This window comes from Apteryx mantelli, chromosome 26 (assembly GCF_036417845.1).
Source record: "Apteryx mantelli isolate bAptMan1 chromosome 26, bAptMan1.hap1, whole genome shotgun sequence".
Taxonomy (NCBI): domain Eukaryota; kingdom Metazoa; phylum Chordata; class Aves; order Apterygiformes; family Apterygidae; genus Apteryx; species Apteryx mantelli.
Window position 1 is genome coordinate 8,289,050 of NC_090003.1, and position 27,098 is coordinate 8,316,147.

The 27,098-nt window shown below is 52.5% G+C and overlaps 2 protein-coding genes and 1 long non-coding RNA gene across 5 annotated transcripts; 2 read left to right on the forward strand and 1 right to left on the reverse strand.

Moving 5' to 3' along the window:
* The first annotated feature begins 356 nt into the window (after nt 1-356).
* DDOST (dolichyl-diphosphooligosaccharide--protein glycosyltransferase non-catalytic subunit) lies at nt 357-7,594 on the forward strand. Its single transcript, XM_067311014.1, has 11 exons — nt 357-526; nt 822-932; nt 1,274-1,360; nt 1,818-1,921; nt 3,211-3,305; nt 3,914-4,007; nt 4,511-4,659; nt 5,312-5,459; nt 6,203-6,323; nt 6,484-6,590; nt 7,093-7,594. Exons 1-11 carry the CDS (start codon nt 370-372, stop codon nt 7,240-7,242), a joined length of 1,323 nt encoding a protein of 440 aa, XP_067167115.1. The 5' UTR covers nt 357-369; the 3' UTR covers nt 7,243-7,594.
* A 4,816-nt stretch (nt 7,595-12,410) lies between these two features.
* Nucleotides 12,411-17,272, reverse strand: LOC106487504 (uncharacterized). Of its 3 annotated transcripts, XR_010886376.1 has the most exons (5): nt 17,153-17,272; nt 14,768-14,892; nt 13,529-13,653; nt 12,914-13,025; nt 12,411-12,731 (listed from the first exon to the last, which is right to left on the reverse strand). It is a non-coding gene; the product is annotated as an uncharacterized lncRNA (long non-coding RNA). The 3 variants fall into 3 exon arrangements; XR_001293084.2 differs by having other exon boundaries at nt 12,411-13,025; nt 17,176-17,272; XR_001293082.2 differs by having other exon boundaries at nt 12,411-13,025.
* A 4,624-nt stretch (nt 17,273-21,896) lies between these two features.
* On the forward strand, nt 21,897-26,249 carry LOC106491261 (guanylin-like). Its single transcript, XM_013950827.2, has 3 exons — nt 21,897-22,133; nt 24,741-24,921; nt 25,255-26,249. Exons 1-3 carry the CDS (start codon nt 22,059-22,061, stop codon nt 25,320-25,322), a joined length of 324 nt encoding a protein of 107 aa, XP_013806281.1. The 5' UTR covers nt 21,897-22,058; the 3' UTR covers nt 25,323-26,249.
* Nucleotides 26,250-27,098: the final 849 nt, after the last annotated feature.

Genomic DNA, 27,098 nt, shown 5'->3' on the forward strand with positions numbered 1-27,098 from the left:
TTCGCGTGGCACCCGGCTCTCCCTTTGCCCCCCTGCGCCGAAGCTCGGCGGAGGGGGCGGAGAGGCCCGGGGTGGAGAGACCCGGGCCGTGGCCCCGGCGGGCAGCAAGGTGAAGCCGGACCCGGCGGTCGCCGCCGCCATCATCCCGGGTCGCCCCGGCCCTGCCGCCCTCCCAGTAGCACCTACGGTGGCCGGGACGCGATCTCATTCAGCCGTTCGGCCCGCCTCCTTCCCTCCCGCCGCGGCGCTGATTGGCCGGCAGTGCGGAGCTGTCCCATGGAGATTGGAGGGCGCCGGTGCGCCGCCTGCCGCTGATTGGCGCTCCGCTCCCGACGCCTGCCGGGAGGAAGCCTGCGACCGGCGGGGAAAATGGCGGCGGCCGCGCTCGCTCTGTGGTGGCTCCTGGCGGCGGCGGCGGCGGCGGCGACGGCGACGACCGGGGCGGAGGGGGGACCCCGCACCCTCGTGCTGCTGGAGAACGGCAACCTGCGGGACACGCACTCGCTTTTCTTCCGCAGCCTGGCGGGTAGGGCTCGGGGGCGCCTGGGGTCCCCGGGCCGGGCCCGAGGGAGGCGGTCGGGGTCCCCGGGCCGGGTCCGGTCGTGTTAGCAGGAGGCGAAGAAAACAGAGGTAGCAACAAAGGAGCTTTTCGGCTGCTTAATCCCCGTTTCGTCTCATCCGGGGGCGCCTCAATGACGCTCCCGCAAAGTTCTGATGCCTCCAAGCCCTGTAGAGCTCTGGACGTGGCAGTGTAGTGCTGTGATGCTACGTTGATGTTTTTCTTTTAGCTTGTGAAATGCTTACGGTTGTCAATTTTGCAGACAGGGGCTTTGATCTCACCTTCCGGACGGCTGACGACGCTGGCCTGTCCCTTATAAAATACGGGGAATTTTTGTATGATAACTTGATCATCTTCTCGCCGTCTATAGAAGGTAAATACACGAAGGAAAAGCATGAGCACTATTGTAGCTTGGTGGCATTTTTGAAAGGGAATTTCAAAGTGTTTTGTGAATATTAAGAAAGTTATGCATTTTTGATATCATTCAGTCTGTCTTGTAGCTGGTAACTGCTACCCAAGATGAGATGGTGCTGGGGGTAGAGTTAAGGTTAACCAAGCTTGATTCCAGGCCTTTGCTGTAATGATGGTTCTTCTAGCCACGATCAGAGCGATCCGGTGTGTTGCCGTGGTTTTAGTTGTGGATGCTTGGGATTATTTCTGAGATGCAGGCTGCGGCAGATGATAGAAGTGTGAATTTCTGGTGTGCGTTTTCAGATTTTGGCGGAAACATCAATGTGGAGACCATCACTGCTTTCATCGATGGTGGTGGCAGCGTTCTCGTAGCTGCCAGCTCGGACATTGGTGAGTACAAATGCTTGTCAGATGAAGGTAGAGTCACGAGCAAATCGGTGTGCGTCAGCTACTTTGTGTAATGGGTACCTTTGCCTAATTACCTCCTGCAACGAGTGAATGGCTTATTGCCCTTTTTTTGAGCTACTGCAGGAAAGCTGAGGACAGCTTGTGGGTCTGTAGGACAGAGCTGTTTAGCTTTGAGTTTTGTAGATGTGCTGTAGGAATTCACACCTGGAGAGGAAAAGAGAACTTCTTCTGTGTCCGTCCTCACAACCCTTCAACCTCTGCCTTAGCTACGTTTTCAACGGGAACTGAGCCGAGGGGGGTTGTGAATGCGAGTGGTTTGGCTAATAGGGTGCTGAGCACGCGTCTCCAAGCTGTACCTGCTTTGTGTGTTGACCGTTTGGATTGACACCGCGTCCTTCTGAGCACGCTGCATAACTGAGAATCCGTTTTGTCCTTCCAGGGGACCCTCTGCGAGAACTGGGTAGCGAGTGCGGGATAGAGTTTGATGAGGAAAGGACAGCTGTCATAGACCACCATAACTACGATATATCGGACCCAGGCCAGGTAAAAGTCTTTGTTTGAATATTCTGGGGATGCCCCCGTACTTGAAGGGAGAGAGTGCATTTTGTGAAGCAGCTAATGTTTTGGTTAGCGAGAAGCGACTTGCAGTTAGGTGTGAGATTTGGAGATGAATCTTCTGTCATTGTTTTCCTCTTGTTCTTCCTTCCGTTCTCTGCTCTCCCAGCTTGCTCCGAAGAAGGTCTCAAGTGGTGTCATTTAGCAGTATTCAGCCATGCTGCTGTCAGGACTGCAGGCCAAATAACATAATGCCGGGCACATTTGGGATCTCTGCCCTCAAATCTGTCCTTCTGAACTTCCTGATTTTGATCTTTCTGCTGCCCTAGGTAGTTTCAAATTGTTACAGTGTCTCAAGCAGTGCCAGTGGGCGTAGTGAGCGATTTTGAACCGCTCCAGGATGGGAGAGGGGGATTTCACCTGCTCGTGAAGTGTGTCTGGTTTTATTTCTGGGAGGTTAGGAACGAAGATGTTAAGTGTGACACTTTAAATGTGGCGTATTTAGTCCCAGACACTGTCGAGAGAGAGCCGTATGGATATGCACACAGTCCTCTGATGTGCTGCCTTGACGTGTTGTTGACCCTTTTTGGAGGTCTTTTTGGTTGTGGCACCGTTTGAAGTGCCTCCTTTTCACAAGAGCTACCTGATATTCCAGTTATGTTCAAGGGAATTAAGTATTTGAGAGCTTTTCTTCTTCAGGGCGTCCAAGCACGCGTGCGGTAGCTGATACCCTTCCTGGGGGAGATGTTTCTTACTAATGTATTCATGTTTTTTTTCCTAGTGTCAGTTTGCTCTAGTGTCAGTCAATACTTTAAAATTAAACCTAGATTAAGGTCTGAACTTAACAGATTCTACTAATTTTAATTTAAATGAAACTAGGCAGTACATGGAAACTGTCCTACTTTAAAGATGAAAGCGAATATGAGGAAATAACTGGTCAAACTCCTGTAGGTGATGGTAATTAATGAGCAACAATATTTTCTTTATCAAAAGGTGTTTTACGTTTCCTTATGTATCAGCATATTTAATCTGATCGTAATTACAATGAAACAAAAAATGGTTTTTTTTCTGCATTTTAATCGAATCGTAACCCTTTTCCAAAAACTGTTCAGTCATCTGTAAAAAAAAGAAATTAATTTTTGCATAAAAAAGAAACTATTGTTCACCGCTCTAAAACATAGAAGTTATATAAGGTGTGCGTAAAAGCATTTGCCTGTGCTTTAGCGTTCAGAAGCCAGACAGCTGCATTTACACAGATCTCTCTTGTTTCCTCCCAGCACACGCTTATAGTTGCGGATGCTGAAAATCTACTAAAAGCTCCCACTATCGTGGGGAAAACTACGCTGAATCCCATCCTTTTCCGAGGAGTTGGGTAAGCAACCCGCAAAGCGGGGCTGGAAGGGAAGGTGTAGTAGGACAAGCTGTTGGTGGGGAAGCATTTCAAAAATACTGGTGTTTCTGTAAACTAAGGGTGTAGGGTAGCCAGCCGCAACTCTTAACTTTTGAGACCTGCTGCAAGAAATGGGATTAGTTTTAACTTGTTGACACATATTGAGTGAAACTGAATTTCCTAGTTCTGGTCTGTTACCTGTTTTTTTTTCTCAGCACAGACAGTGAATAAAGCCTTTTGATACTCATCTTCACGCTGCACTTGTTTTAGGCTTTTCTGTTTTTTGTGCTACGAAATCTCTCTTGATTTCAGATGACAGTAGAAAGAAAACCTCCCAAAATAGCTTAGCTGTTGACTTTGCAGTGTTTCTTAATGTAAATTACTGAAGCTCGATTCTATATCTGGAAGAAAGATTTAAAGGTTGTTATTTTTGCCCTGGTAGATTTCTCTAAGTGTGCACATTTCTGCAAGTGTCTTGCTAAATTCAAAGAGTGAGGAAGTTTGTGCGGTTTAAGTGGCGTATGCCTGTTCCTCTGGGATTGAGTGGCTGAGGGGGTGTTCCTGCTGCTCACTGTGCCTTTCCCTGTAAGGATGGTGGCTGATCCTGACAACCCGCTGGTACTCGACATCCTGACCGGCTCTTCTACCTCTTATTCCTTCTTCCCGGATAAGCCTATTACTCAGGTACGTTCAGTTACTTTTTCTCCTCTTTGGGGCCGTACTTAGCACCCTCAGTTTCAGCAACGTGCCAAAATTCTCAGGCGGTTCATCTCCTGAGTTTGAAAGTGTCAGGCTGTCGTCTGCTTCCTGATACTGCTCTGGGAATCTTTCTTCCCTTCTGTTTTTTTTGTTGTTGGGAAAATGCGCGGCATGAACGATGCTTTGGAAGAAATGCCAGCCTAGAATAAAGACTATGCTGGAATCGAAGTATATCTCCTTTGAAGGGTTTTATTCCAGCCAGTGAGGTAGGAGGAAAAAGACTGCAAATCCTGTTACTGGTTATTCTTGGCAGTCAGCTTCTAAGCTGCGCTTAATTTTGGGCCATGCTAGCAATGGTCAGAGTGTGCCGCCTTGCAGCAAGCCTGTGGCAGTAATGAAATCCGATGGCCTAGAGACTGACTCACTTGTCTTTAACCATCTTTGAATTGTCTAAATGCTATTTTAAATTTGGATTTGCCCCTCTTCAGTATCCCCATGCTGTTGGGAAGAACACCCTTCTGATTGCTGGACTCCAAGCAAGGAACAACGCCCGTGTCGTTTTCAGTGGCTCCTTGGATTTCTTTAGTGATGCTTTCTTCAATTCTGCTGTGCAGAAAGCTACTCCTGGCTCCAAGAGGTACGGTAACGTCTTGGCATCCTTGGCTGAGGAATGTCTGGGGAGCTGTTTGATCACAAAAATCCTGGGAAACAGGCAACAGATATTTGTGCTATTGGAAATACACAGAGTACTTTCCTGAAGAAAGTAAAGACTTGTGTTCTTTTGACTTCGGTGCAGGTAAGCTAGCTAACTAGCCCAAGGTGTGTGTTTTCCTCTGGTAGCTTTTCCTGTCTACAACATCAGGTTGTTTTTGCATCCAGAACATCCAAAGGTTCTGCAAATGCAATTGATAGCCTTGAGGGCACAACTATGATGTGCATAATATTCCGTGTCACATCCCCCTTTCAGCACAAGCATGTCCCATTAACAAGCAAGGCATAAACTAAGCGCTGGATTTCTTTTAAAAATATTTTTCTCCGTATTTAGTGACTGCCCAGCAGACTTAAGATGATGCTTGAGGAGCAATAATTTGTACCAGAAAGCGGGAATGTAAAGAGTGCGTGATATGTACCTTTGCCCTGGTAGGAGGGAGTGCTTTGGAAAGTAATTCCCTTTTCAGACCTAGGCTAGCTTTGTGCTGCTTTCAGATCCATTAATGGCTTGGTTTTTGGCATGTGCTGTAGTTTTTCAGAGTGGCTGCCGTACTTTCTCTGCCTTTCTTCAACTGTAGATATTCCCAGACTGGTAATTACGAGCTGGCCATTGCCTTGTCTCGCTGGGTGTTCAAGGAAGAGGGAGTGCTGCGTGTTGGAGCGGTGTCTCACCACCGCGTGGGAGAACGCGCGCCTCCGAATGCCTACACTGTCACTGATCTTGTGGTAAGGCTGCGGATGATGCGGTTGGAACGTGTTCGTGTTCTCTGGGCAGCAAGAAACGTGGAAGCAGATTTGTCTTTGCTTCTCCAGTTAAAAATTTGAGAGTCTTGGCATTCACTCGGCGTCACTTCCATCAGACGGTGCCTCCATGAGTTAGTGCTGAGAGAGGTGACAGTGGCCACAGTCATGCGTTAAGTGTCTTGGTCTGGAGAAGCCTGTGACCTCTCTGTTAAATGTTGCTGATGTTCAGTAGTGGGGTTTTTTTGTTTTTGGTTTTTTTTTTCTGGAGCTTTTGCTTGGTCATTGCTTGTCTGTCTTTCAATACAGAGATTTCAGACTGCTGTAGAAAGTAAAGTCAAAGCGTATCATTTGGCAAGCTGGAAAAAACACCTTATTGCCTTTAAAGATTGTAACTATAAAACCTGTTGTACCGGAGAGGATATTTTCAGGTTTCGGCTGCCTAGGGAGCTGAAAAGTATAGCTGGAGCTATTTCAGGTCTCTGTAAAATCTGTATCTACTTACTTTTTGGCCACTGAGAGCTGATTTGATCGTTGATAGCTCAGTTGTGTTTCTAAGAGGGCAAACATACCTAATCTGCTTTGGAAAAAGAAATTTGGGAGAATTCCCTCGTCACCTTGAAATTTCTCCCTTCTCTAGCATCATAGTCTGGCGTTGTTTGTCTTTTAATGTCTGTTTTTCAGGTATTAATCTTATGTAATATTAATGCACTGTGGTTTTGTTTCAGGAGTACAGCATTGTCATCGAAAAGCTCTCTGACGGGAAGTGGGTTCCCTTTGATGGAGACGACATTCAGCTGGAGTTTGTCCGCATTGATCCGTTTGTCCGGACTTTCTTGAAGAGAAATGGTAGGTTTCTGTCGCCTCTCCGGCCTTGGGTTTACGTGTTCTTGCCTCTTGGCGCGGCAGTATTTGTAACGAGGAAGACCTGGTGCAAGGAGAAGGCTTCCACAGCTTCTCTCCTCCTGTTTTCTGTGTCACTTAAACACTGCTGCTTTCTCTTTCTTAGGGGGCAAATACAGCGTGCAGTTCAAGCTGCCAGATGTCTATGGAGTGTTTCAGTTTAAAGTAGATTATAACCGACTGGGTTATACTCACCTGTACTCCTCCACCCAGGTACGTACAGTGGGAATTTATCATGCAGGAAGAAAGGGATATCTGCTAAAGTTATTACTGGGGTGCAGCGTACTTAAATGTGCAAGGAATTTGAGCACTTTTGACTTCCTTATCTTTCGATTTGCCTTTTTGAGGTCTTTAGTAAGATGTGGAAATGGGCTTCACAAGAAAATTGTTTTTGTGGTTGCCTCTTTTTGGGGAAATGCTGTGCAGCTGCTGAGAATGCCAGCACAAAGGTAGTCTTACTGCTGGGGGGACTTGAATCGTGCAAATGTTTCTTGCAAAGTAGAGAACTTGGAGCTTTTAGAATACAAGGGGCATGTCAGAAAGCTTTTAGCTAACGAGGAAACCAGTGATCTGTCCTAAAAATAAATAGTTCATTTGCCTTTTTAGTCAAGCAACAGGCACTGAAGAGCAGAGGGTGGTAGAGTTGTGTGCAGGAGATTATCTTGATCTGTTATTGCGTACTGCCAAACTCAAGAGACATTCTCTCCTTTCCTAGGTGTCTGTGCGTCCCCTCCAGCACACGCAGTATGAACGTTTCATCCCCTCGGCATATCCGTACTATGCCGGTGCCTTCTCCATGATGGTAGGCCTCTTCATGTTCAGCATCGTCTTCTTGCACATGAAGGAGAAGGAGAAATCCGACTGAGCTCCCTATGGGAGGAAGAGCCTTTGTTCATATCACTGGCACCGCGCAGAGACCGGCAGCACTCGGGATCCTTACTGTAACTGTTTGAGGACTGGTAGGTGCCAGACAAGCTACGACTTTGTTTTTGATGTTTTTTTTTTTTGTTAAATTTGGGGTGACTAGTTGGAGGGAAAATGAACCGGATGTTTGAGAGGAATCCATTGCCAGAGGATTTGGAAACGCGGTGATTCTGCTATCGTTGTTCCGGGACTAGTTTGCAGTGCTGCTGCTGCTCTGTTTGTCTCTTCCCTCAATTGGAATGATTTTGACTCGAGGTTGACTCCGTTTTCAAAATAAAGTCTCGTTCCTCTCACCCTAGGTTGAAGTGTGTGAATCGACCGTTTGGGGCTTTCTGGTGGCCCTTTCTTGTAGTTTGGGAGAAGTGTTGTCCGCTGGGGCTGACTGCCTTGTCCTTGCACGTGAGCTGTAGCACGGTTACCCCGTGTGTGAGGGGGGGGCTGGAGGGGGATGCTTTTCTGATGGATCCTCCCCTGTTCCCAGGGCAGAAAACGAGCGTCTTCCGAACGTACAGCATGAACGACCTAGTTTCCGCTTCCCCCCTCAACAGCTTCTCTCTCTCCTAGAAGTTTGGTGTGGCTGGCAGTCCCTGCCTCGTCCCCAAGCTGGCATGTGATGCTACAGGGGACGCTGAGGCCCCGCGCCAGCGCTGTCGCGCTCCGGAGCAAGCCCCCGCATCGGCCTTGCCTTCGTGAGCCCGTTTGCAGAGGGAGTTTCACGGTCTTAAGGGCTGCGTGCTGTGGAGGGAGGAAGTGTGTGTGTGGGGGGGAAGCGAACCACAGCTGCCGTGTTGCCTTCTGCACCGCTTTGTTTTTGGGGATGAGTGTCCTTGTTCCCGTGGCTCGATGCGGGAGGTCCAAAGCCAGGAGCTCGGGGCCCTTGCTCCCCTGGGAGCGCTGAGCTGCGCTCAGGACGGGCCGGGATTTTGCCACGGTGCAGGAGGACCGAGGGCACCAGCCCGTCTCTCTCTCTGTGTGCACCCCACTGCTACGCCCCTGCGCGCGCACATGCACCTCTCCAGCTTGGGGCTTAGCGGCGTTGCCTTCCTGGGAGGCCCTCGAGCGAATCGGCGTTAATATTTCTCACCGTTTGTGAAAAAGAACTGGATGGCAACAGGCTCGAGGCATTGCCGGAGCTTCACAGGCTCCGGATGGACTTGCAGCCTCTCGGGAGGCGCGGGCCTGCCGGCGCCCTGCGAAAAGCCCGCGTCGGATGCGCTTTGCCCAGCTGTAGCGGGGCAGGAGGCCGACGCCTACGGACCACGACCCCGGTAAGAGCCGCGTGGCGGGGGGATTCCCGGGAGAGTTGGGTGGAGGGAGGAGGAGGAGAAGTGACGATGACTGTTGGGGTCGTGGTGACCGTTGGGGTGACAGAGGGGGATGAGAGGAGGCAATGGCAAACGAACGTGTGACGGAGGGATGCCAAGACCTCCGCTGCGCTCTGTGTTTCTGCAGGAGGTGGATCCCGAGCTGATGCCTGGGGAGCCCGGAGACCGTTTCTGAAAGGGCCTGGCAGCGGAGTGACGGGAGACAATGGCAAAGAGATTTGAGGTACTTAAGTGTATTTAAGTGTACTTAAATAATCTGGTGTAAAGGTCTAGTTAAAAGACTTTTGTTAGAAAGTAAAAGCTTTAATTAAAAGTCTGGTGCAGACCCAGCTGTGCTCTTGAGGGCCCAGGGCCAGGAGGAGGAAGAAGAGGGAGAACTGATTCTGCTCTAAGTTCTGTACCTTCCCTTTCAGGCCGGGCAGCACCTGGCAGCTCAGACGTCAGCGCCGCTTTGCTGGGGGTCGCAGGCGGCTCCGGGCATCTCCCCTGGCTCCGGCTCTCTCTGCCTCCTGCCCGTCACCTCCTCGTCCCTCGCAGCGCGTCCCGGGGAGGAAGTTCAGCGGCGGCGGCGGCAACAACCGACCGGATCTTGCTTTCCGTGTGGACCCCAGCGTTGGAGGCCAGAGAACCTGGTAAGCAAAGAGCAAAACGGGCAAAAATGAACCTCTTCTGCTTCTTACCCGAAGGCCAGCGCTGGCAGCTGCCCCCAACAGGCGCCCGTGCCAGGGCTGCCTCCCCCTCCAGGCCGGGTTCCCTGCAGGGTCTGCACCCAGGGCCATGAGCGTAGGTGTGCGGCACCGGAGCGGGAGGCTCCCCCAAACCTCCGCCTCTTCCCCTCTTTCCCTTCGCCGGTTCTCAGCAGCTGAAGTTAGGTGGTTTTTTCCTAGAGCTTTGGTTTCCCTGCAGTTATGAGCAGGGAAGGGTTGTTGGGAGAAGCTGCTGCCCCTTGGATCGCCTTTTCCCAGCAGAGCCAGGCCCTGGTGATGCAGCTCCTCCACCCAAAGCCGATCGCTGCTGGATGCCCTCCTGCTTTGGAGGCTCGGCGCGCCCGAGCCTGCAGCGCCGCGCCGCACCGGGACTGCAAAAAATGTCCCCTTTGAGCCCTTTCCCCTCCGTGCTTTGGGAGGGGGGGGCTGGACCGTGACTCGGTGCACGAGCAAGGTCTAGGGTTAGGGGTGAGAGAGGGAGAAACGTCCCCCTGGGCCTTGCGGTGCGCCCCAGAGCCCTCTGCTGCTGCCAGGCTGGTCATTTTGGGGAGCTGCCATGATCCCTGGCTCCTCCAGGGCAGAGAGCCGGGTCCCGGTTTGTTAGGTTGGAGATTGCAGGGCAGGAGCCGGGGCTGGGAACTGGGGCCCTGGGGAGAGCCGTGATGGTCTCGTCCCAATTTTGCTCCCTTTTACTAATAAAAACCTTTGTTTTTTTTTTGTTTTCAGCACGAGCGACGCTGTGTTGATGCACCGAAGCGCCAGAAGGCCCCAGCGAGGAGCACAGCGCTGCCGACACGGGGAGCGAGGGAGGATCCCCGCGTGGGAGGAGATGTTGGGTGAGCGCCCCAGAGCGGCGCGCGACCAAAACTAAACCCCGAGGTGGCTTTGGGGACCCCCGCGAGGTAGGAGGCGTTTTGCCGCCGGTGCCCTGCGCTTTTTGGCAGGGCCGGGAGGGCTTTTGGCCGGTCTGGCCGGCCGGGTGTGACTTGTGCCACCCGAGATGAGCCGCGGGCGCAGCAATAGTGACGCTGCCAGCGCGGGAAGGGGCACAGCCCCAGTGCGCAGAGCCGCGCGCCTGCCCCATGGCGGGGGAAACGCAGGGTTGAGCCCTAGTGTTGAGAGAGGGAAAGTGCCTGGAGTTTCCAGTTCTGCTCTTTATTAAAATACACGTTTTGTTTTCCTAGGTGCTCGTTGCTGGGAAGAACTGGTGTTTCGCCTCTCGCCCACCCCTCCGCCAGCTCTTCGAGGCCACCGGTTCAGACTCCAGCTGCACTGAGGAAGGGACCTTCTTTTCCAGAGACCCCACCCGGAGGAGCAACTGGATTTTGCCTTCATTTTCCCCTCGAGAAGGACGGGGGCCTGCGTTTGTCAGCTCCTTCTGCTCCCCCGGAAGGAGCAAAGAGGGAATCGGGCACGGTAGCACCACACTAAGGTGTTTTGACTCTTGGCAATAAAACTTGGAGCGAGCCACAGCTGAGACAAGGTGATGTGTTTTATTGTGGGTGCCGTGTATTTTAATCCCTGCTAACAGCTCGCAGAAGGATGCGTCCCCCTCCCTCCTCGGGGACCAGCTCATCACCGTGTCGCGGGAGCTGAGCCGAGGCAGCCGTGGCCGCTGCGCTGCAGCTCTTGCTCCCGTGCGGTAGGCGAGAGCTCACGTTAAAGGGGCCGTTTCTCCCCCTGCCCGGGTTTGCACTTTATTTCAGCACAGCTCCAGCCCTGCGCTCCCCCCTTCCGCTCGGTGCAGGAGGCGTCAGCGACGAGGGAGCAGCGAGCGCTTCCCCCCGACGTGCTTTGTGTGGGGGCAGAGGTGGCGCAGGGCTTTTTTGTCTGCCATTGCTGCCCTTAAAGGTAAGGCTGAGAGGCTTTAAGAGCCTTAAAGTCTCCAGGTACTCTTAAAGTAACTTTGAGTTACTTAGGAAGACATTAAGTCACTTAAGGAACTCAGACTAACTTTAAGAACGTTATTCTTAAGTTCTTAAAGTGACTTTAAGGGTACCCAGAGACTTTAAGAATCTTATAGTTGCTTTAAGAATAGCCTAAGGAACTCAGACTAACTTTAAGACCATTAGTCTTACGTTCTTAAAGTTGGGCTGAGTTCCTTAGATTATTCTTAAAGTGACTTTAAGAGCCTTAAAGTCTCTGGGTACTCTTAAAGTCACTTTAGGAATAGCCTAAGGAACTCAGCCCAACTTTAAGACCATTAGTCTTATGGTCTTAAAGTTGGGCTGAGTTCCTTAGGCTATTCTTAAAGTGACTTTAAGACTCTTAAAGTCACTTTGAGTTACTTAATGTCTTCTTAAGTAACTCAAAGTGACTTTAAGGCTCTTAAAGTCTCTCAACCCTGCCTTTAAGGGCAAGGTGGGCGTCGGGGGCAGGCCTCGAGCCGATTGGCTCCCCGGGGGGGCGTGGGGTGGGCCTGGCCCAATGGGAGAGCGGGAGCCCTCTCTGCTCCCTAGCCTAAGAGAGTTGTGTGGGGACAAAAAAGCCTTGCAGAATTTCTGTCCCCACACAACTCTCTTAGCCTAGGGAGCAGAGAGGGCTCCCGCTCTCCCATTGGGCCAGGCCCACCCCACGCCCCCCCGGGGAGCCAGTCGGCTTGAGGCCTGCCCCCGACGCCCACCTTGCCCTTAAAGGCAGGGTTGAGAGACTTTAAGAGCCTTAAAGTCACTTTGAGTTACTTAAGAAGACATTAAGTAACTCAAAGTGACTTTAAGAGTCTTAAAGTCACTTTAAGAATAGCCTAAGGAACTCAGCCCAACTTTAAGACCATTAGTCTTATGTTCTTAAAGTTAGGCTGAGTTCCTTAGGCTATTCCTAAAGTGACTTTAAGAGTCTTAAAGTCTCTAGGTACTCTTAGTCACTTTAGGAATAGCCTAAGGAACTCAGCCCAACTTTAAGAACTTTATTCTTAATAATAAAGTTCTTAAAGCTGGGCTGAGTTCCTTAGGTTATTCTTAAAGTTACTTTGAGTTACTGAAGAAGACAGTAAGTAACTCAAACTGCCTTTAAGAGTACCCAGAGACTTTAAGACTCTTAAAGCCTCTCAACCTTACCTTTAAGGGCAATGGTGGGCGTCAGGGGCAGGCCTTGAGCTGACCGGCTCCCCAGGGGGGCAGTGGGCAGGCCCGGCCCAACCGGAGTTGCTCCGACCCGAATGAGTTGTGTGGGGGCAAAAAAAAAAGTGCTGTGGCTCAGACACGTGTCCTGAGCCGGGTTTATGACCCAGCCTCTGCCGTCGCGAGGAACGTCGATGTCTAACTGCAGAAACATCTCGGTTGCAGGGACCTAAGTCACCTCGGAGCGGCTGTGGCTGCTTTCCACACCTCCTTGGGGACAGGCAGCCGGTGCCGGCAAAGCAGGGCTGGGAAAGCTGCTCTTCCGCAGTGCCGGACGTGCTGCAAGGGAAATAAAACCCACCTTCATTGCCCCATCCTCTGCCCGGGCGCTGGGTGCTGCCCAGCTGGAGAGGGCTCTGTGTGGACAGGACTGGGACTCCCTCTTCTTCCTCCTCCCAGTGCTGGGCACCACCAGGCACGGCACAGCACAGGGATCGCTCCCAAACTCATCCGAGTCCTGCCTGTGCGGAGGTGCCGAACGATGCCCTCCCCGCGTGGCTGGGGTTGAGGCGCACAGGGAGTGGGGGAGGCTCTGGGACACCCAAAAATCCAAACCGAGGGCTCTGAGGTGCTCTGAAAGGAAAAAAAAAACAAGGTTTTGGGGCACTTACTTTGAAAGGCACTCAGAGGGCTCTGGGGATCCCAAAAGCAAAACCGAGGGCTCCGGGACATCCCACTAGGCAAGGAGAAACATCTAAGATGCTTCTAAAGGCAAACTGAAGCCTACAGGACCCTCAAACGGGTACGGCGAGGCTCCAGGAAAAGGACACCGAGGGGGCTAGAGCACCCTGAAAAGCACACCAAGTGCTCTGGGGTGCCCCAAAAGCCACGCAGAGGGTGCTGGGGCACCCCGAGAAGGACACCGAAGGGTCACGGTCACACCTAAAGGCACTCGGGGGAGATGGGGCGCACTGATGAGCGCCCCAGCGAGTCCCGAGCTCACCAAACGGCGCGTGGTGGATGCACCAAGGGGCTCATCGGGTGCTCTGGGGAGCACTGATAGGCACACGGCGGGGCCCAGGACACCCCCAAAGGGGCATCAGGGGACCCCCAAAATACACACCAAGAGGACGTACCTGAGAGCGCAGGACATGGGTCCGCGGAGCCTCGACAGTCACATCTGGAGCTCTGGGCAGCACCAAAAGGCAGAGCAAGGCGACCGGGGGGGCACCGAAAGCCACAGCGATGGGTCCAGAGCAGGCTGAAAGGAAGAGTGAAGGGTCACGGGGACCCCAAAATGCACACCGAGGGGCCCAGACACCCCAAAGGCACACCGAGGGACCCAGAGAGCACCCCAACCCATGCCCAAGGGTCACGGTCACACCACCAGGCACCTCAAAGGCCCCAAAAGTCACCCAAGGGGGCACTGATGCCCCCAAGGGCACCACGAGGAGACCAGAGCACTCCAAAAGGCACCCCAGGAGGCCTGGGATGTACCTAAAACCACGTGAAATGGGGCCGGGGAGCCCCAAAAGCCACATCCGGACCTCTGGGGAGCACCTAAAAGGGCACCAAGGCGACCTGAGGGCACCAAAAGGCTCACCAAGGGGTCTGGAGCACCCCAAAAGACACACGGAAGGGTCAAGGGTGCACCAAAAGCCACATCCAGGGGTTGCATGTGCCCCAAAATGCACCCCGGGGGGACCAGACACCCCAAAGGGGCACCGAGGGGCCCAGGAAGCACTCCAACCCATGCCCAAGGGTCACAGGTAACACAAAAGGTGCCTGAAAGGGGTCCAGGAAGCCCCAAACCCACACCAAGGCAACCGGGGTGCACCAAAAAGCACATTGAGGGCTCCGTGGTGGCCCCAAAACGCACACCAATAGCTCTGGGGCACCCCCAAAAGGCCCCCCAGGAGGGCACACAAGCACCGAGAGCCACAGCAAACGCTCTGGGCAGCACCACCGGGCACCTCAAAGGCCCCAAAAGTCACCCGAGGGGGCACCGATGTCCCCAAGGGCACCACGAGGGCACCAGAGCACCCCAAAAGCCACCCCAGGAGGCCTGGGACGTACCTAAAACCACGTGAAATGGGTGCAGGGTGCCCCAAAAGCCACACAGAGGGTCCTGGGGCACCCCAAGAGGGACACCGAAGGGTCACGGTCACACCTAAAAGCACTCGGGGGAGACGGGGCGCACCGATGAGCACCCCAGTGGGTCCTGAGCGCACCAAACGGCACATGGAGGGACTTGGGTGCACCAAGGGGCTCATCGGGTGCTCTGGGGAGCACTGAGAGACACATGGCGGGGGCTAGGACACCCCCAAAGGCACATCGGGGACCCCAAAATACACGCAAAGAGGCCGAGGACGTACCTGAGAGCGCAGGACATGGGTCCGCGGAGCCTCGGAAGTCACATCCGGAGCTCTGGGCAGCACCAAAAGGCAGAGCAAGGCGACCGGGGGGGCACCGAAAGCCACAGTGAAGGGTCTGGAGCAGGCTGAAAGGAAGAGTGAAGGGTCACCGGTGTTCCAAAAAACAGAGCCAGGGGTCCAGACACCCCAAAGGCACCCCGAGGGGCCTGGAGAGCACCCAAACCCCTGCCCAAGGGTCATGGGCAACCCAAAAGGCACCTGAAAGGGGTCCAGGAAGCCCCAAACCCACACCAAGGCAGCTGGGGTGCACCAAAAAGCACATCGACGGCTCCGTGGTGGCCCCAAAACGCACACTGATAGCTCTGGGGCACCCCAAAGGCCCCCCAAGAGGGCACACAAGCACCAACAGGCACAGCAAACACTCTGGGCAGCACCACTGGGCACCTCAAAGGCCCCAAAAGTCACCCAAGGGGGCACTGATGCCCCCAAGGGCACCACGAGGAGACCAGAGCACCCCAAAAGGCACCCCAGGAGGCCTGGAACGTATCTAAAACCACGTGAAATGGGTCCGGGGAGCCCCAAAAGCCACATCCGGACCTCTGGGGAGCACCTAAAAGGGCACCAAGGCGACCTGAGGGCACTAAAAGGCTCACCAAGGGGTCTGGAGCACCCCAAAAGACACACGGAAGGGTCAAGGGTGCACCAAAAGCCTCATCTGGGGGCAGCGGGGGCCCCAAAACTCACCCCAAGGGGACCAGAACAACCCAAAACACACCCCAAGGGGCTGGGGGTGCACCCAAGGTGCAGCCGCCAGCCCAGGAGACACTGAAGAGCACAGAAGAGGGCTCCAGGGAGCCCCAGAGCCCCAGCCAGATCTTGGGGCAGCACCGAAAGCCACACTGAGAGGCACTGCGAGGAGCTCAAAGCCCCCCAAAAGGCACATGGGAGGGGTCTGGGGCACCCCCAAAGGCACCCCGAGGGGCTGGGGTGCCCCAAGAGACGCCAAAAGGCACCCAGGGCATCTCCAAAGGCACGGGCAGAGGCCTGGGACACACTGAAACACACAGCAAGGGCTCAGGGTGGCCCCAAAAAGCACACCAATGGGTCCCGGGCACCTAAACCCCTGCCCAAGGGTCGCGGGCAACGCAAAAGGCGCCTGAAAGGGGTCCAGGCAGCCCCAAACCCACACCAAGGCAACCGGGGTGCACCAAAAAGCACATCGAGGGCTCCGTGGTGGCCCCAAAACGCACACCAGTAGCTCCGGGGCACCCCCAAAAGGCCCCCCAGGAGGGCACACAAGCAGCAAGAGCCACAGCAAATGCTCTGGGCAGCACCACCAGGCACCTCAAAGGCCCCAAAAGTCACCTGAGGGGGCACCAACCCCCCCAAGGGCACCACGAGGGGACCAGAGCACCCTAAAAGGCACATCAGGAGGCCTGGGACGTACCTAAAACCACGTGAAATGGGTCCCGAGAGCCCTAAAAGACACATCCAGAGCTCAGGGCATCACCCAAACGCTCAGCAAGGTGACCTGGGGGGGGGGGCACCAAAAGGCACAGCAGGAGGCCTGGGGCACCCCGAAAGGCAGGACAGCAGGGCTGGGGCACCACGAAAGGCACCACGTGGGCACCAAAGCCACCCCCAAGGCACCGCACTGCTGCGGGCAACCCCAAAAGACACACCAGGTCCCCCAGCGTGCGCCGAAAGCCACCCCGAGGGGCTACAGGAACCCCAAAACACACATAAAAGAGTCCGGGACCCCCCCAAAAACGGACACATCAAGGAGAGCAAGGGGGCTCCAAAAGCCCCATCCCGAGTGGTGGGACACGGGGGCGGGCAGCTGCCCGCTGCGTGTTTTTGCTGCCCACCCGTGAGGACACCGGGGTTGGGACCACGGAGCAGCCCCTTCCCCGGCTCCCTGCACCCTGCCCCGCGCGGGTGGCGGGGTGCGTGGACACGTCCGGGCTCTTCCTCGCTCCCCGGCCCCTCTTTTGAACGCCGTCGCGTGTAAAACGAGGGCGCCGATTTTATTTTATTTTTTATTTTTTGGGATGGGGGGATGATTTGCACCGGGGGGAGCCGCAAATCAAACCTCCTAATGCCTTAACGGTGCGGACCGGGGCGGGCAGCTACAGCGGCCGGGACCCGTTTGCACCGCCGGATCCCCGGGGTGGGGTCTGCGATATCTGCCGCACCGCCCCCCGGGGTTTATTTTGGGGTGAAATACAGCGTTTTTGGGGCCGCTGCGGAGCCGCCGCTGCCGCCCGGCGCCGCGCTCGCCCTCCGCCTCCCCCCCGGCGCTCGCCTGCTCGCAGCGAGTCTCGCACTTCTCCCCCCACCCCGCCGCCTTCCTCCCCTTTTCTTTCTTTTTTCCCCCTTTTTCACGTTTTCCCGGCTTGTTTCCCGACTTCCTGCGTCTGCTGGCTGAGCGAGCGGCGCTCCAGTGCTTTAAGCGGGAGCGGTTCGGTGTCTTATTCCAGCTGGTTTTGCTCCCGCGGCTCTGATCCCTCCTTCTCCTCCTCTTCCTCCTCCTCCTCCTCGGGGGAGGAAACGCCGGATATCGCCCCTAATTGCCGCAGCTGCTTTATTGCTCCGCCCGCGGAGCCCATCGCGGCGAAACGGGCCGTGCCCGGCGCCCCCCCCTGCATCGGGGAGGGGGAAACGCTTCGTTCTTGCAGGGTGCGGAGGGCGCAGCGCAGCCCGGCACCCCGGCGCAGAGCCCCCGTCCCACCCAGCTCCTCTCCGGCACGATAAAGTAAAAGAAAGTCTAGCCTAGTCAAACCAAAAAAATAAACCGCGTCCATCCCTGGGGTCCCGCAAGCTGAAGCCTCCCCCGCCCAGCAGCGCTTCGCAGGGCTGCACCCCGCCTGTCCTGCAGCGCGGAGAGAGCAAAAAAAGGACTTGCACCCCAAGCGCGCGGGTGTCCTAAGAGCCCCTTCGATCCGCTGGAACCATTTCCGTACCTCGGCCGGGCTAAGCCTGAGAAACTACCGTCCGGGAAGCAGCTGGACCTTGTGGACAAAGCACGGCCCGCCTGGCCCCGATGATGGGAATTTGGTCAGGGCGTAGTTTCCCACGCCAGGGGCCACCTAATCGTGTATCCTGCCGGTCACCGGCTCCTCACCGGATTTTTCCGCAGGTGTTCGCACTACAGCCCGGCACAAGCCCGCAGAGCCTGGCACGAGCCCGTACAGCCTTGCACGGGGCCGTATGAGCCCCCAGAGCCCAGCACTAACCCGTATGAGCCCCCAGAGCCCAGCACCAACCTGTACAAGCCTGCAGAGCCTCGCTCATGCCCATACGAGCCCCCAGAGCCTGGCACGAGCCCGTACAGCCTTGCATGGGGCTGTATGAGCCTGCAGAGCCCGGCACGGGGCTGCACGAGCCCCCAGACCACAGCACTAACCCGTATGAGCCCATAGAACCTGGCACGAGCCTGGACGAGCCCATCAAGCCCAATACGAGCCCGTATGAACCCCCAGAGCCCAGCACGGGGCTGTATGAGCCTGTAGAGCTGAGCACTAACCTGTATGAGCCCATAGAGCCTGGCACGAGCCTGTACAGCCTTGCATGGGGCCGTATGAGCCCCCAGAGCCCAGCACTAACCTGTATGAACCCCCAGAGCCCAGCACGGGGCCATATGAGCCCGTAGAGCCCAGCACTAACCCGTACGAACCCATGGAGCCTGGCACGAGCCTGGCACGAGCCCATACAAGCCCATAGAGCCCATCACAAGCCTGTAGAGCCCAGCACGGACCTGTACGAGACTGCAGAGCCCAGCATGAGCACGTAGAAGCTCATTGAGCTCAGCACAGGTCACCTACTGCCTTCGCAGCCCCCGGTGCAAATACCACCCCCGACAGACACCCCCCCCCCCAGCCCAGAACCTGCACCCCCCCCCAGCCCAGCAACCGCCCCCATGGCCCAACAGCCTCCCAACAAACTGCTCCACAGCCCCTGCCCGGGAGCACCATCATCAGGCTGGGCCTCACCAGCCATGTGCACAGTGGGGGCTTCAGGGTTTTTTTTTGGGGGGGGTGGGGTGGATGTGCACGTGTGTGTGTGTGTGTGTGTGTGTGTGCGCGCGCGCGCGCGCATTTGCACCTTTGCATGCATGCCTGTGTGTGTGTTTGCATGTATGTGTGCATGTGCGTGTGGATGCATGTGCATGTGGATGCACCTGTGCGTGCATTTGAGTGTGCATGTATGTGTGTGTGCATGCTTGCGTATATTTGCATGGGTGTGCTGTGTCCAGTGCTGGGCTCCCCAGTAAAAAAAAAAGCAAAGACATAGACCTGCTTGTCTTGCCAGCACAGCTGAAGAGCCACCTGCGATCAGAAATCCTTTTGTAGATCTTCCTTCCAGCTGCCGGCTTTCTCTTGGATAAATTCAGGTAGCTGACAGAGCACAAAAAGCATTTAGGAGCCTAGTTCAGGCTTTATGCTTGCTGTAGGCCTTTTAAATCAAAGGCACAACCTAGAAGAAGTCATTCCTGGAGGTGACCGTACCTGTGAGGTGCCTCCCTATTAATTCTTACAGACCTTTTGGGTTCAGACGTCGCTCCTCCACGTGCCCAGAGCTTCCCAGGCTGAGCAGCTGGGAACAGAGCTCTCGCTCCAGCTATGCCATCAGCCAGAGCGGGCCTGAAGCATGACCACTGTGCTGAACTGGGAACCAGCATAGTGAGCATGGCCACTTGCCTGCAGCAATCCCTGCAGGAAAAGAGGTGGAAGAACATAACCACCTTCAGCTGGCTCCAGCAGCCACTGCCCTCCAGTGAGGAAATGGGAGTGGCAGGAAAAATCCCTAGTGCACCTGCAGCGGTTGCTCTGCGCTAAGCAGAGCTACCTGCACGGCGGAGTAAAGCCCACCGCTCTCCTCCACCCAGCCAAGGGCAGAGGGAAGTCCACCTTGACTCCCATCACCGAAACTATGGAGGAGAGCAGAATCACAGAGGTTGGAGGGCACCTCAGGAGATCATCTGGTCCAACCCCTCTGCTCAGTCAGGGTCACCTAAAGCGGGTTGCCCAGGACTGTGTCCAGATGGCTTTTGAATATCTCCAAGGATGGAGACTCCACAACCTCTCTGGGCAACCTGTTCCTGTGACCTGTCACCCTCACGGGAAAGAATTGTTTTCTTATGTTCAAGTGGAATTTTCTGCGTTTCGGTTTGTGCGTCTCATCCTGTCGTGGGGAACCACTGAGAAGAGGCTGGCCCCATCCTCTTTGCACCCTCCTGTCAGATATTTCTACACATTGATAAGGTCCTCCTGAGCCTTCTCTTCTGCAGGCTGAACAGTCCCAGCTCTCTCATCCTCTCCTCATCTGAGAGATGCTCCAGGCCCTTAATCATCTTTGTGGCCTTTGCTGTCCTTGCTCCAGGAGGTCCATATCTTTGTGGTCCTGGGGAGCCCAGCACTGGACACAGCACTCCATAGGTGGGCTCACGAGTCCTGAGTCGAGGGGAAGGATCATCTCCCTCAGCCTGCTGGCAATGCTCTTCCTAATACAGCCCAGGATACTGTTGGCCTTTGCCACGAGGGCGCATTCCTGGCTCTTGTCCAGCTTGTCCACCTTCTCTGAAGGGAACCTTGCTTTGGGGATGCCTGAACAGGAATGTGGTCTCCCAGTGAGGGGTTCTTGGCTCTTCTGCGGGGAAGAGGGCACATTGCGCACCAGAGACACCTCGACTACCTCGTTGTGTGGGAGACTACCTGGAGGCTCTCAGCTTCACCCCACGCTTGGAACAAGAAGAGGAATTTCGGGTTAAAGGTCTCATCTTCAGACACGTCTTTCCTGAGACCTCCAGCGGGGAGAGGCTCCGTCCTACTGATTCCCACCTCTGTAGTGAGTTTGCTGATGGAGGAGGCCATGACTTACTTACACTCGCCTCCTGCACTTGACCACACAGGAGTTTCTCACTCACAGCAGTGAGGAAGAGGGTACCAGGCAGGGGAGATGCATGATCTGAGTTTTGGCAAGGAATCTTTTTTTCCCAGGCACTTGGCAGTTTGGGGTTTCAAAACTTAGAAGTAGACAGGCTGAATTTAAACAACAAAGTGTAATAGTGCCAGTCAAAGATTTATTGACTTAACATTAACGTTACCCAAGCAAGAAGGGAATGAGGAATGTGATATAATGGACAAAACCCGGTGTATCGGAACTTGACATAACTGTTAGATAAAGCGGAAAGCAAAGGCGGGTGTAGGGCAGCCACCGTTCTCTCTGAAGATGTTTGCAAGATTACCTCGGCGAGAGGGTCTACCTCTCTCCTGCCAGAAGAGCAATTGGATGAAAAGCACAGAGATTTTCCACCATGGCATGCCATCAGCCCCTGTAGCTAATAGGAAAGAGAATAAAAAAAAGTTATTAAAATGAAAGATATACTTAATAATTCTATATCTCAAGCATGTTAGTTGGCTTTCTTCTTTTTTCCTGTACCTTCGACGGAAAGATTTAACTATTTAAAAAAAAAAAATTGTCATGATCCAAAGTTAGTGGAGTTCTCCGACCCTCCAGTATTATATGGCTGAAAGTCATGGAGAAATAATTTGATTCCTAGCAGCCTTTATTTTTAATGGCAATCCCTGTGTGTTTTAACATGTGTTTTTTAATAAGCTGCTGCAAAGAGCAGCAGCAAGAGGCCACTGCAGATCTGCTCATACGCAGGCACAGGCTACGTCCATCTGCACCCTAGTTGCTGCTGCCTTGGTATCCGGAGTCCCCAGAAGAGGGAACTGCCTGGCCAGCAGTTGGTGCAAGTGATCAAATAGTTGCTATCTCCTTCCAAATCTCTTCCTTTCTCACAGCTCTGCAGGAAGTGGCCGGCAACCAGAGGACATTCCCCCTATAGTCTCGGGCTTTGTGTTAGAGCTAAGCCCATCCTCTAGCGTTTATCACGGTAACGTTTTTGTAATTGTTTGTAGTGTTTTGCTTATCTGTGTCACGGCCACTTTCTCAAACTAGGAAAGACTCATAAACACTAGGATCCGCCTGGGTGTAACTGGCCTCCTCTGCCAACGAGTAGATAACTGGTGCTCCACTCAAGGGTTATTGTGTGTCAATAAAGAGTTTAGATTAATGGATTACCAAGCAAATGCTGCGTGGAGGCTTTATAAAGCTTCTCTTTGCACTGGGAAGACAGAGCTCTGACTGCCAGAAGAGCCGAGCGCTCAGAGGAAGAGAGAGGAGGAGTCCGAGAGGGACGCAAAAAAAGGGCAGTTAAGACCGAATCAGGAGAAAAGAAAAGAAAAGATATTCAGCTTTGGAGAGGCGCCGCTTGGCAGCTGCTATGAACGGCTTGCTTTCCTTCGCAATCCTTGCGCTCCTTTCACTGGTGCACAGCTCCCAGGCAGTCTACGTTCAGGTGAGTTTTCTGCTCTTTATTTTCTTGGTCTTACAAGCTCAGCAAAGTCCTGAGCTTATACAAAGAGGTTTGATGCCTCTAACTTTACAGGAGGGTATAAACAGGCTGTGACCAAAGAGCGCGAGTCTTGTCTCACCTGCTTGCGGGTGGGAAGTTCTTCCTGAAAATGATCTGCGGCTTTGTGTGATGGAGCCTACACATGCCACACATAAAAAAAGGGAAAGGAGTGATTAGATAGTTCTGAAGGAATATGAATGGGCAGATGAGCTGTAGGAGAAGGAGGAAAAAGCTAATACCAAGTTTTCCGAAACACATAGCACCCATGACTGATGTTACGTGCACCTAGGAATCAGTTGGGTGGATCATTCAGCACTCTGGTCTGTACATGGCAGTTAGATCTGTCCGCACTCGCTCCCTAGAAATGATTTGGGAGACCTTAGTTTTACTGCAATGTAAATAACTTCCTTGGAGTATCAAGGTGGCTAATATTTAATTTCTTTCCATGCATGTACACGAGGTTTCCAGGGAGTGATAAGGGACCAGCCTTGTGCTTTGAAGCAACCTCTTTTTCTCCTTTGGGTGTCAGACGCTGCAGGTCTCACTTACTCCTTTCCTTCAAACCATTCATTAGCACTGAGAGTCTCTGGGGGTAATAGATAGTTTTCTATTAAATGAAAAAATCTCCATTTTCCCCTTAGAGCTGTAAAAAATAACTAAATGAGAATAACTGTTTCTAGGAGGGACAAAGGTTAGAAAGCTCAGCTCTGAAGCTTTTGCTTCTTCTCTTTGTAGTTTGAATCTTTGTCTCGGCAGTCGCTAAATCTGGATTTTTTCTGCCTCTTATAAGACCTACATATATGTGCAATCTACTGTGCATGCATGTTGCAAACCTTTCACTTCGATTACTTGAGGTGTCTAAGGTCCAGCTAATTCCTCGGTGCACAAAACTGGCTTATGCTCTCGTTTTGTGAAATCCTTCTCACAACTTTCCCTCTCTCTCCTGCCATACATCACAGAAGTCATTCATTTAACACAACGCTCTGCAAGGCACACGTGAAGTTCATTTGACTTTGCAATGTGCTTTTAAAGACAGGGTATCAGTATCTGGACACCTTCTGGCACAAATCTTGAGTGAATGCAATGGAAATCTGTGGAGGATGCTTTGCTAATTGTGGACTATAAACAGAGAAATGACAGAGGGGGTTTGTTCTGGCTTGCGCTATTTCTGTGATAAAATCTGGTGGTTCAGCAGCACAACATGCACTTGCAGCTTGGAGGGAAGATGCTGCTCAGGCTGAGTTCTCTCTTTAAAACATCATTCTCACTTCACATGACATTTTTTTTTTGTCACCAGGATGTACACATGTCTTAGGGCTTATTCCTGCTAGGCAGTGATATTAGGTAGGAGAAATTAATTAATTAATTAACCTGGGAAAAATCATAAACTGATTGGAAGTAGAAGAGGGTTTGACTCTTCATAAGTAAATGCATACCCACAGTTTGGTTTTTTTTTTGGATACTATAACCCAAGAATAACACTCTCATGCAATTCAGTGTCAGGCTAATGACACTGCGAAGCAGTGTTTTCAGGCAGTATTTGGTCTCATGCCCTAAGGAGTGTCACTTCAATTTATTTCTTTGAACGAGTAGGTGTTATTTGATTATACTGCTGACTATCGATTGGTCACTAAACCAAGTAAAACAAATGCTAAAAGTCAATTGGAAAATGTTTATTCCTGTTCTAGACCAAACTGATCCTGTGCAGACACGTACAGATCCTATGCACCTAGTGTACCAATTGCAACATCTGCAATTTAAGTTTATGACCCCAGTGGTGTGATTCACTTGAAACCATGAGGGAATGACCATTAGCAGATGCGCAGCATCTGAAAAATCAAGAACATGGAGTAATATCTCCCAGAACACTCTCCAGCCTCCAGAAGCTTTTGTCAGGAGCTTTGAGTCCGAAATGTCATATTTAGTAGCTCTCAATCAACTTGTCTTCATTAATTGTGGAGACATGTTTTAAACTCCTGGAAACTTGCTACGGTACCTTGAGGTGAGCGATTTCAGCTCTAACATGGTATGTGAAGGAATAGCTCCTTATGTTTGTTTCGAGCCTGCCACGTGACACTAACACGTGAAGGTCTCTCCTGGTGTGCTGGAAGAAAGAGCGAACAAAATTAATCCCCGTTCACCTCCATTCAACTTGTGATTTTGTAGATCTCTACCATACGCTGCCCAGTCATCTCCTCTCTAGGCTGAGGACTCCCGTCCCACACCTTCTAGCCCAGATTTTATGCGTCTTTCTTATGGGGGGCTGAGAAATGCCCTAGTTCTGCTGTTGCCTCAGTCCAGTGTGACGCACAGCAAAAGCCCTGACCAGCCAGTCTGGTCTCATTGATGCTCTGAAGGTCTCAATGGAGGAGCTGATCATTTTGTCTTCAGTGAGCGCTGGTTTTCTCTCAGCTTTGTCTCGTGAACACCCTCTTTTCCCTATAGTGCAGTTCTTTGGAGGCCTCATAATTCAACAGACTTCAGTTGGAAGAAATGCATTTATCTAAGGACTGACTTCCCGGTGCCTTTTTTCTGGTTCTGTCTACATAGGATGGAGACTTGAAATTCTCCCTCGAGTCCGTGAAGAAGCTAAAGGAGCTCATGGACAAGGACACAGACATTAGCCCTCGCATGAAGGTTGTCCGGGCTCCATGTGAAGAAAAAGATCTCCCCAAAGAGTTCCAGCCTGTGTGTGAAAGAAAAGACGCGCCTGTGATTTTTGAGAGGCTGAGTATGTAGTTTGCATTGCCAAGTCCCCATTCGTTAATCATGCTTTTCAACCTTAAATGTTCAAATAGTAGCAAAGAAAAGTAACTGCTCTAAGACCTGTTGTTCTCTTGCCTCTATATGTTCCCCTTGTTTTCCCAGTGAATCTAGGTTGGATTTCATGTTTTAAGCAAGACTTTTGCAAGAACTGATTTTCCCTGTGCCAGTGAGAACTTAAATGACTATCAAAGCTCATAAAGCACTAGTGGGAAGGGGTCTCCAAATCACTTGGTGTGTGGCTCTGCTCTCCAAGAAATTCCCTTGCAATTTCATTTAATCTCTCTTTTATCCCTAACAGGCATGGCTGTCAAAGAGATTGATCTGTGCGAAATCTGCGCCAACGCCGCCTGTGCTGGCTGCCTTTGAAGGACGAAACAACGTAAAGAAGATGCATCAAGCCATGAAGCTCGTGCTTTTGTCTTGCAACATCACATATCCTCACAAATCAATATCTAGGCTCCATCTCCACTTCAGTCAAAGGGGACCTGTTAGCTCATGTAGACATGCCAGAGGTAACCTTCAAACAGCTAGACTGGGTACCACCAGCGGTGCAGTTCTGGCAACAAGACCATAGACCTCATCCAAGAGGCTGGGGACTTGTCAAGCGAGGGGCTCGTGCCGAGTGCTGTTCTGCTGTGACTCGGCCTGAGCCACGCGTCTGTCTACATGAGCTGCAGGACACTTGACTGGAGTGAAGATACCCTGGGCTCAGTGTTTCAGTTTCCATATTTTTTCTCCTGGATTGGAAGATGGAACGGAGTAGTCTCCTGTAGCCTTTCTAGTATCTACATCTGCCTGTAATTGGGCCTCCCCTGCACACGTGCACTTAGCAGCATAGGGTTATAATCTTTTCCAGCTCGTGCTTTCCAAGCACAGTGGTTAAGCGTCGCTGTACACGTAAGTCTGCATGTGGCATGCATGTGTTTGCAACGCAGCCATAGCATTCAACCTGGGGACAAGTTACAAGTGTTTAGCAACACTTTCACAGAGCCAGAAATCTCTCAATCTGTTACTCATACTCACAGTTTGTTGCCAATGTACTGAATAGGTGTAGAGGAACACAGGCGCTAGGAACCCTTTCCACACCGATATAGGGAAGCTCACTTCTACTGATAGATATTCATGTTCAGGAAGTTCTGCTTAAGAGCAAGGAGGAGTACGCTGCCATGTTGGCATCACTCTGAAATGAAAACATCAATTGTTTTTATTTATTGGATGTGAAGGAAGAGCCTGTCCATGTTTATATGCTACTGTACATGAAATAAAAGCTAGCAATGAAAGTTTTTGCGAAAATCTGCCTGCTCCCTTTTCTCCTATATAAGGTCTTTCGTGTCTGGGTCTTCACTAGAGAAAATATTCTCTTGTTAACGTTGGCCTGAAGTTAAAACAATTTGTTTTTCCATTTGTGGCCCCTATATGGATCATAATAATATAAGACTACTTCATACCCTGTAAATTATTCCCTCTCACCATTAACCTCTTGAATTATTCTCTCCGTTTCATATATGGGGCGCTCAACTCAGCAACCAGGTTTCCAGAGGAATGTCAGTGCTATAAAGCTAAGCACTTATCCCCAGAACAAGGTGCCTAACTCCAGAAATGAAATCCCCAAAAGTCACGCTAGGTGCACAAATTCCCGATTCACATGAGAGAAAAGCTAGGCGGGTGCAGAAAGGGCTTGCCCACATCCAGTATGATGACTGCTGCCGTGCCAAAGGCATCCAACAGCAAATGCCAGAGTGGTCCCACACTAAGGCACCTTGAAATAGGCACCTTTGGGAAACTGGATTTCCTGTCTTAAAACCCTACATGGGCTTATTTTGACCCCAGAATAGTTTCTATGCATATAGAAAGTGGCTTTTTTTTTTCCTCTTAAACTACATTTGACAAATCACCGACCCCTAGCACAACAGCCTTGCGTGGCTCGCCCAGAGGGGACAACTTATGCTTTTTGCAATGAAGAATTACTGGCAGCAAGACCTGGAAGCAGGCTCTCCCTGCTGATATGCTGCAGGGGTCCACACTGGGCTACTGGGCTGGACTGGGGACCTTCTCGCACGTTCTCCTGCTGCCTCACAAGCCTCATGCTCCTCCACTGACAGTGTCCTGCCTTTGCCAGGTGCACCATGGCCTGGTGCCAGG

Coding starts and splice junctions, on each gene's coding strand:
- DDOST (XM_067311014.1), top strand. CDS start 370: ATGGCGGCGGCCGCGCTCGCTCTGTGGTGGCTCCTGGCGGCGGCGGCG. Junction 527..821: donor TTTCTTCCGCAGCCTGGCGG/GTAGGGCTCGGG, acceptor TCAATTTTGCAG/ACAGGGGCTTTGATCTCACC. Junction 3,306..3,913: donor ATCCTTTTCCGAGGAGTTGG/GTAAGCAACCCG, acceptor TTTCCCTGTAAG/GATGGTGGCTGATCCTGACA.
- LOC106491261 (XM_013950827.2), top strand. CDS start 22,059: ATGAACGGCTTGCTTTCCTTCGCAATCCTTGCGCTCCTTTCACTGGTG. Junction 22,134..24,740: donor CCCAGGCAGTCTACGTTCAG/GTGAGTTTTCTG, acceptor CTGTCTACATAG/GATGGAGACTTGAAATTCTC. Junction 24,922..25,254: donor TGTGATTTTTGAGAGGCTGA/GTATGTAGTTTG, acceptor TATCCCTAACAG/GCATGGCTGTCAAAGAGATT.